Genomic DNA, 8,723 nt, shown 5'->3' on the forward strand with positions numbered 1-8,723 from the left:
AAAGCTTAAGTCATGTTTGCCTTTCCTCTCGCACAAGGGGTCAGTTTGAAGAGATGTGCGGTGATATTTGGGCCCGAGTTGAGCCTCCACTGCAGAGTCTCCTGGAACAAACCAGTGAGTACAGAGTTTACTTATCTTACCTATCTTTATAGTTAAATCAGTTAAAGAACCTAATGTATGAAAGTTTATTAGTTAACGCAATAATAAAACAGTTTTTTGTTTCACAAGAACTGAAAAAGGAAGATATCTATGCAGTAGAGATAGTGGGTGGCGCTTCCAGGATCCCAGCCGTCAAAGAGAGAATCAGCAAATTCTTTGGGAAGGAGTTGAGCACCACGCTGAATGCTGACGAAGCTGTGGCCAGAGGATGTGCTCTGCAGGTACAGCACACTTTAAACTGTTAAAGCCAGTCTCCGCCCATCCTGTTGCTCACCAGAAAATTGTCACTTCAGCACTTGAATCCACATCTGTTTGTTTGTGTTGTCTTGAGATTTAAAATGTTTATTGTGACTGCAGCTCTCATTGAAACGCTGGTTGTGTCTCTACAGTGTGCGATACTGTCACCTGCTTTCAAAGTGCGTGAATTCTCCATCACAGATGTTACTCCCTACCCCATCTCCTTGAAGTGGCATTCTGCTGCAGAGGAAGGTTTGAGGTGAAGAGGTTTTTCGATCATGTTTTTTCTACTGTCTGTGGTTTTAATTATGAATGTTACAACAGTGTCACAAATATTTTTACACTTTAAAACATTGGTTTTGCGCCCTTGCTTCAGCAAAGCATATTTGGCTTACATTATAAATATCTGCTATTGATTAACTAGTGGACAGTCTCCCTTCGCTCTGCCCCTCCAGTACAGTCTACTGACAGTCACACTGCTCTGCAGAGAGAGGGGGGGGGGGGGGAGAGACACTCTCTAGCGCAGATACTGTATTTATTTTACCAGTGGGGACCCAGTAAAGTAAGAGTGAACAGGAGTAAACGCATCAGCTGTTGCCGATGTCATTCGTTACCACCTAGTTTTCAATTGTTATGATAGGCTACCTCATTAACAAAACTGTTATTAAAACTGAATCGTGGGTTTTGTTTTTGGGGCGACTTTATAAAACTTACTGCTGAAGAAAGTCATAATTATTGTGAATTCTTCATTTGTTGCAGTGATTGTGAGGTATTTCCCAGGAACCATGCAGCACCTTTCTCCAAAGTGCTGACCTTCTACCGGAAGGAGCCCTTTTCTTTGGAGGCCTACTACAGTTTCCCTAATGAGCTGCCCTACCCTGACCCCACTATTGGTAAGCAACTGAAGCTTCCTAATTGATTTCTGACCACTCAGGAAAAGACAGACTCCAAAACAATCTCACGTAAGTGAGAAGTAGCTAATCTGTTAGTCGACACATCTAGCAGACACACAGTAAGATTAACATCCTGTTAGTCCTCTGTCTACCTGACAAATGAAACTTCTTGTACTGGTTTGGTCTGCAAACTCCTGAGAAAATATCAAGGTTGATAAATATGATCAAATTGATGAGCAAACTCAAATTACTGACCTCATCTGCCAAGACTGATGGCATAAGAAGAGGTCTTAAAGTTATGGCGACTTAATTTTTTTACATTACTTTCTTCCTTACAGGTCAGTTCCTGATCCAGAAGGTTGTCCCACAGGCATCTGGTGAGAGCTCCAAGGTGAAAGTCAAGGTACGGGTGAACATCCATGGTATCTTCAGTGTGTCCAGCGCCTCCCTGGTTGAAGTGCAGAAGTCTGACGAGACAGAGGAACCCATGGAAACAGAACAGGCCAATGAGAAAGAGGGAGAGGTACTTCAGCCAAACAAGTGTACAGTGAGCATCATATGAGTATGTCTACTACTATTTGTACTTCTGTTTTGAGTAAAATAAATACAAAAATGTCTGGTTTCTATTAATCCTTTTGCAGAGCAAGATGCAGACTGATCAGGATGAGCAGCAGGGTCAGGGAGACGGTCAGAAAGAAACAGAAGAGAAGACGCCACGTGAGAATGAAGAGATGGAGGTAAGATAATAGAGATCATTTTTGTGTAAAACAGACCACTTTATTAGATTGTTTCTACACTGAGATACAAGTCAGTGAAATATCCCACAGTAAATCACATCTTTAAGAAGCTAATGTTGGTAATGATGCATTTGTAATACAATATGGTACAGTAGAATACTTGAGGCCACTAATTATGGCCAGCATCTCTCTCACTAAGTGTCATTGCATGTCTCAAATTATTTTAAATGCTTTTGTAGCTTAATGGCTATTCTCTTACCTCATTTAGACGTCCACAGAGGAGGGCAAAGGTGAGAAGAAGTCCGACCAGCCCCCACAAGCCAAAAAACCCAAAGTCAAAACAAAAGTGCTGGAGCTTCCGATTGAAAACAGTCCACAGTGGCAGCTAGCAGATGACATGCTCAATCTTTTTGTAGAAAATGAGGTAAGTAAACTTTCATCCCTCACAAACACACATTACTAAATCCACCCGTCTGACTGTCATCTTTAATTACGTGATCTATTTTCAAGTGTGTAGCGGTTACAGTTGCTGTTTGGATTCTCCTCAGGGTAAGATGATCATGCAGGACAAGCTGGAGAAGGAGAGGAATGACGCTAAGAATAATGTGGAAGAGTATGTGTACGACATGAGGGACAAACTACATGGGATGCTGGAGAAGTTCGTCGGTGAATCTGTGAGTAAACCTAAGAAATAATTGTGATCAAAGCTATGACCTTTTATATAATAACTGCACAATTATTGGCTTTTTCCTTTTTTTTAAAAATAAAATTACTTTTATACTTTCAGGACCGAGATGCTTTGTCATTGAAACTGGAGGACACTGAAAACTGGCTGTATGAAGATGGAGAGGACCAATCCAAACAGGTGTACATTGACAAACTGGCAGAGTTGAAGGTAATTTTTGATGTAGCAATAGCTTTTTTTTTTTCCCTTTCTATTTATTGGTTGACATTTTGATTTCTTTGAGCGACATGTATACTGTGTTTGCTACAGAAACTTGGCCAGCCCATCCAGGAGAGGTATATGGAGGCTGAAGAGAGACCTAAAGCATTTGATGAGTTGGGAAAACAAATCCAGCAGTACATGAAATTCGTTGAAGCGTACAAAATGAAGGTAAAACTAAAGGCTTAACCTAATTTAGACGATGCTTGTTAACATTTTAAAAACTGATCATTACAAACAGAAGTAGTAATGCCTGCAGTGATCAGTAACACCACTTTTTGTCATGTCCTTTTTGATTTCTAGGAGGAGCAGTATGACCATTTAGACGAGGCAGATGTCACCAAAGTGGACAAACTGACCGGCGAGGCAATGATGTGGATGAACAGCGCCATGAACCAGCAAAGCAAACAGAGCTTGTCGGTGGATCCCTCCGTCAAAGTAAAAGACATTCAAGCAAAAACAAGGGTGAGTGTTTTTACTCATAACAACCCAAGCACTGAGAAGAGTGACTAAAATGCAGGGAATGTAAAATTGAGAATCCAGTAAACCATCAAATACAAACATACATTTAATTGGTGAGGAATAAGCCACAGGTACCCAGTAAGTGATTAATTAAACCCAAAAATTCACATTGCAGGATTTCTGGGTATTGAAATAGTCAAAATTCATATGTGGGTATTTGGGATTGCCATCATGAAGTGGCTTTATTGTTCTACAGTAGTTTCAAATATGGTTCAGATGGATAGCTTTACTCACGTAGCATTCATTCAGCACCTAAATAAATCTACCGCTTTATCACATATGTCAGTGTTGGAGCACTGAGGTCAACTAACTTCCAGGAACATAAGTAACTTTGGTGCCTCTTGTTTGTTTGGCCAGTGCCAGTCGCTATATCTCCCACATAGCTGTATTTCTTTTAATAAAACCATTATTGCATGTTGTCTTTGCTGTGTAAATTTTCCAGGAGCTGTTCTCCACTTGCAACCCCATTGTGACCAAGCCCAAGCCAAAGGTGGAGCTTCCCAAGGAGGACACGCCTGCGGAGCAGAACGGGCCTGTCAATGGACAGGAGAAACCCCAGGAAGAAACTGCAGACAAGGGAACGACCGAGAACACAGGCAACCCCACCTCAGAAACCACAGAAAACAAGCCCGACATGGACCTTGATTAAAAGCAGCCCAACGCCCCCCCCTTAGCAAAGCTAAACAGGGAGCTGGTTGTTTCAGATTGAGATGCAGCCTCGGTGTAAATCAGAGCAGGTTAAAGTGTTTCAGGAACTGCACTCCACAGTCAACAAGCAGGCAGGGTGATTAGCACACTGAACCCAGCTCCTGGTGGTATCTCTCTGATGACATAGCATGCCCTCTCTCTTTCTGGATGACATAAATCAAAAGCCAGCCGCAATAAGCCTGTTTGACAATGAGCGCTGTACACATGATGGTATTTATTTCTGTTGTGTGCTCTGTACGTGTTCTGGTCTGTGTCACAATATGGTTTTAATAAAGTTATTGAAAATCACTTGTATCTATCTTTTATTATTTTGGTGGAAGATACCTAAGTGATGCTTCTGTCGAACTATTGGGGCCAAAGGCATCATTTAAGATGGGTCTGTGGTCATATTTCTGGGGATTGGAGGGTTTTGAAGATATGAACAGGAGTGTATATTAAACTATTACATTATGTGAAGCATGCTGGGTTTGACTGATTTATTTCAGACTATGTCAAAAGTATCATATAAATAGGTGAAATTTACTTAGTTTAGCTGGTGTGGGGTGACTGCGACTCATGACTAGTACTTAAAAATACTGGTTACAGCCGTGCTAGATAGGTAATAAAATCATTTAATGAGTTATGATATTATAATGAGTAACTGGTGACTATATGCCCTTTTCACAGCAGCCATTTTGACATAAAATAGTAGGTTAAACACAGGTGTTACTGTATCAGAGCCTTTCAAATGAGCCAACATGCACAATAGCGGCCCCCTTGACTCTATTTGACCTGAATGGAAGAAAACCTTAATTAGTATTATTGATAAAAACCTGTGTTTACCCTACTACTTCATGTCAAAATGGCTGCTGTGAAAAAGATCCAGCCACTGAGTGATTGCGAGGCTGCATAAAAAGCTCCAGTTCGTACACCTGTACTCATACAAACAACTTAACCATAGCTTACAAACTTGTTTATTATAGTAAAAACAACAAACAAGAGTGTGTGTGACTACAAGGTCAAAAGCAGCTCATTACGGTCTCCAGTCACAGTTACCTGTCCAGGTGAGCTCACCTTCCTGCACCGATACGCCACCCAGTGTTCACAAATATAAAAAAAAATAAAATAACATGCTTTTTTAATAGTAACAGGTGTGTTTTGTTGGTGACTTTACGGGTAAATTATTAAGGAAGAAGCCATTTCTCCTCAAAATGTAACGTTAAATAACTCTTTTTATGTCGCTTAGCAACCGCTGTTAACGTCCTGGCCGGACTTAATGAATTTATGTTTAACATTAAAATCTTTCATGTTGGCTCTCTTTAATGATACGTGCACTTATGTAACTAGACAAACACCTGCAATGTTTTATTTAAAGAAATGTCACCCCACTCGACGGAGCTGTTTTTAAGGTAATTTAAGGACAACTCTGTGCTCTCCCTCCTTAGCATTAGTTAGCATTAGTTAGCCGACGAGGGGAGCAGCGGTTCAGTAAACGTCACCTCCGCGGTGCGCGCTGTTTGCATCCAAAAGCAGGAGTCACATGATCCATCCAGATCCTGTCTGCTAAGTGTAAAAGCTACAGATAGTGCAAGGTAATAAAGGTGTGTGTGCTTTTAACTGTTTTCTTTTGTGGTTTAATCAGGACTCTGAAATGACTGTGAAAAGTTGTGTGGACACACTGCGCGGTCGCGTTAAAGTTGTCTGGTTTTGTCAGCTCGTTTAAACAAACCTACTGCTTCTTCAACATGGATCTCTCTTTTTTTTTTTTTTTTTTTACTGTTGCCGAATTGTATAGTTACCTTGATGAGTCTAAAGTCTGATTTAGGTGTGTTTTGTCCTGATTTACTTCGAGGCTGAGCTCCTTCAGACAAACAACCCGTTCCTCTTTCTTTGTCTTTCTTTTGTTTATTTATCCAGGAAGATGAAGCTGATCATCCTCAATGACTACGACCAGGCGAGCGAGTGGGCTGCAAAGTACATTAAAAACAAGATTTTAATGTTTAAACCTGGCCCGGAGAGATACTTCACCCTGGGTCTCCCCACAGGTAAGTCAGAGGTCAGAATATAGCTGGTGCAGGAGATATTGTATCATCTCTGTGTGTAAAACTGTGATAAAGTTCACAAAGATTCAGTGTCAGTAGCGGAAATAGCCACCAGGCCATTTACTTACAATGCAATACAACCTATAAATGGAAAAAAAATGCTTAAGTTATATTTAAATGTGTGCAAGTATTATTGAAAAGCTTATATAAAAAGTGACTTATATTTGTGCTTAAAGTCATAATATTGATGCAGATTTGGGAGGTTACAATTGAACAATGCATTAAACTTTGTGACATAACATGCTTTTCAATATATGCTATAGTAAAAATAAAAAATAAATTTCCTCAGAAACGTAGAGAAGTCATAGTGTAAAGACTCCATTTTGGGAACTACTCCACTTTTGCTTTGTAAGCGTTTGCCTGTCTACAGGAAGCACGCCCCTCGGTTGCTACAAGAAACTGATCGAGTACTACAAGAATGGAGACGTCTCATTCCAGTATGTAAAAACGTTCAACATGGATGAATATGTAGGTAAGTCTACAACGTGAGATGGTTACACATTCAGGAGGAATTATTAAAAAATGTGATGTTGCGTAAGAAACTGTCATAAAATCCTGTATAGGACTTCCCAGAGATCACCCTGAGAGCTACCACTCCTTCATGTGGAATAACTTCTTCAAGCACATAGACATAAAAGCGGAGAACACCCACATCCTAGACGGCAACGCGGCTGACCTGCAGGCAGAGTGTCAAGCCTTTGAGGAAAAGATAACAGCTGCCGGCGGGATAGAGCTCTTTGTCGGAGGTCAGGAGGTCACAGTGCTGACAATGAATATACTATAACCAGCGACACGTTTCAGATTTGTGCTTTCTGGTATCAGGTGATTTAGCAGTAGAATTCAAACTACTCTTCTTTTCTGTCAGGTATTGGACCAGATGGCCACATCGCCTTCAATGAGCCTGGTTCAAGCCTGGTTTCCAGGACTAGAGTGAAGACACTGGCAAAAGACACTATCATGGCTAATGCCCGATTCTTTGATGGGGATCTTTCAAAGGTGCCCACCATGGCACTGACTGTGGGAGTGGGCACTGTCATGGACGCAAAAGAGGTTAGAACTGTCAACCATCTGTCCTGTTTTTTGTGTTTTGGTTCAGTTGCTTTATGTTTCTGCAACATTTCAAATGCTCCATATGTTAAGAATTAGCTCTACTTTCTGTCAGAGCTTTGCTTTGAGTTGCAGAACAGTGCATCGCTCAGTGATCTGGTTCTCTTCCTGACGCACCAAAGAACACAGATTGCAACTTGCTCAGTCACAGGTCTCATTTTCAATTTCTTTTCAGGTCATGATTCTCATCACTGGAGCACACAAGGCGTTTGCGTTATACAAGGCTATAGAGGAAGGGGTGAATCACATGTGGACAGTGTCTGCGTTCCAGCAGCACCCACAGACGGTTTTTGTATGTGACGAAGACGCCACCCTGGAACTGCGGGTCAAAACTGTGAAGTACTTCAAAGGTGAGACTGAATATCTAAAGTAACAGCTTTGTGAAAAGCTTAAATTACCATGTTTCACTTTCATGTTGCATTAAGCAAAACAGACATAGAAAACATGCTGATCGTTGCTCTTTCTTCAGGGATGATGCACGTGCACAACAAGCTGGTGGAGGCTCCTCCCCGAGGGCCAAAGAAGAACTGAGGAGATGTTTCTTCAAACTTTGTGGATTCATGAGGCATTAAAAACAAAACCCACAACACTCCAGTGATTCCTTTATCTTCTGATGGAGATCAATTGTCGGACATCAAGCAGTGCTTGGTGTTAACCTCAACTAATCTTTGTAGTAATAATCAGGTGCTTGTATTGTGCAGGCTGTTCAGGTTTTCAGGTGATTGTTCATACAGCTTTGCTTCTCATTTGTTCTTTTTTTTAATAAAAAGTACAATTCATTTGTATATCTCCGTATATGTTTGTGTGGTTGGGGATAGTGCTGATGTATTCAGTCTGGTTCTTCTGTCACATGACAACATGAAGCAACTCGTGTTGCCTTTAAGTGCTCCTTGTAAGTTTCTATTTCCGGATTTGTGCTGCAAATAATGGCTAAATGGCCTTTTTACCAAACTCTTTTTAATGTAATTGAGCAACACAGAGTCCTAGTTTCCAGGGGTGGAATAAACCAAGTACATTTGATTCAAATAGGTACTGTACAATTACCTTACAATATACAGTACTATATTTTAATGGTATAGTGACTTTCATGCTACTTTATCTTATTCAGATGAAAACAAACAATTATTTCCACTACAGAGGGAAATATTGTGGTTTTTACTCTGCATTTACCTGAAAGCTATAGTTAATGGTTACATTACAGTTTCTAACTCATAAAATAAGCATTATTAATTACCAAATGAGTATTTTCTACACTTTGACGAAAGACTAGACTAAAATGCTGCCCATCAACATTGGTAATGCAAAAAAAACCAACAACCTATACATTAAGACTGTG

General features: G+C 40.5%; 2 protein-coding genes across 4 annotated transcripts in view; both read left to right on the forward strand.

Moving 5' to 3' along the window:
- Positions 1–4,487, forward strand: part of hspa4b (heat shock protein 4b) — a 7,994-nt gene extending 3,507 nt beyond the window's left edge. Inside the window, exons 8-19 of one of the 2 annotated variants that reach the window (XM_051419251.1) lie at positions 38–114; positions 229–380; positions 549–655; positions 1,156–1,289; positions 1,628–1,836; positions 1,931–2,026; positions 2,295–2,450; positions 2,575–2,700; positions 2,814–2,921; positions 3,021–3,140; positions 3,273–3,434; positions 3,934–4,487. In XM_051419251.1, the coding sequence (XP_051275211.1) occupies positions 38–114; positions 229–380; positions 549–655; positions 1,156–1,289; positions 1,628–1,836; positions 1,931–2,026; positions 2,295–2,450; positions 2,575–2,700; positions 2,814–2,921; positions 3,021–3,140; positions 3,273–3,434; positions 3,934–4,140 (1,654 nt within the window). In that variant the 3' untranslated portion in view covers positions 4,141–4,487. The remainder of the gene's footprint in view (positions 1–37; positions 115–228; positions 381–548; positions 656–1,155; positions 1,290–1,627; positions 1,837–1,930; positions 2,027–2,294; positions 2,451–2,574; positions 2,701–2,813; positions 2,922–3,020; positions 3,141–3,272; positions 3,435–3,933) is intronic. The other variant, XM_051419252.1, reaches the window with a different exon arrangement.
- Positions 4,488–5,633: 1,146 nt separating this feature from the next.
- On the forward strand, positions 5,634–8,166 carry gnpda1 (glucosamine-6-phosphate deaminase 1). Of its 2 annotated transcripts, none has more exons than XM_051419281.1 (7): positions 5,634–5,770; positions 6,096–6,223; positions 6,651–6,752; positions 6,844–7,026; positions 7,146–7,330; positions 7,563–7,737; positions 7,857–8,166. In XM_051419281.1, exons 2-7 carry the CDS (start codon positions 6,100–6,102, stop codon positions 7,916–7,918), a joined length of 831 nt encoding a protein of 276 aa, XP_051275241.1. In that variant the 5' UTR covers positions 5,634–5,770; positions 6,096–6,099; the 3' UTR covers positions 7,919–8,166. The 2 variants fall into 2 exon arrangements, with proteins under 2 accessions (XP_051275241.1, XP_051275242.1); XM_051419282.1 differs by having other exon boundaries at positions 5,635–5,779.
- The last annotated feature ends 557 nt before the right edge of the window (positions 8,167–8,723 follow it).

Source organism: Dicentrarchus labrax, unplaced genomic scaffold, assembly GCF_905237075.1.
Source record: "Dicentrarchus labrax unplaced genomic scaffold, dlabrax2021, whole genome shotgun sequence".
NCBI classification, from domain to species: domain Eukaryota; kingdom Metazoa; phylum Chordata; class Actinopteri; family Moronidae; genus Dicentrarchus; species Dicentrarchus labrax.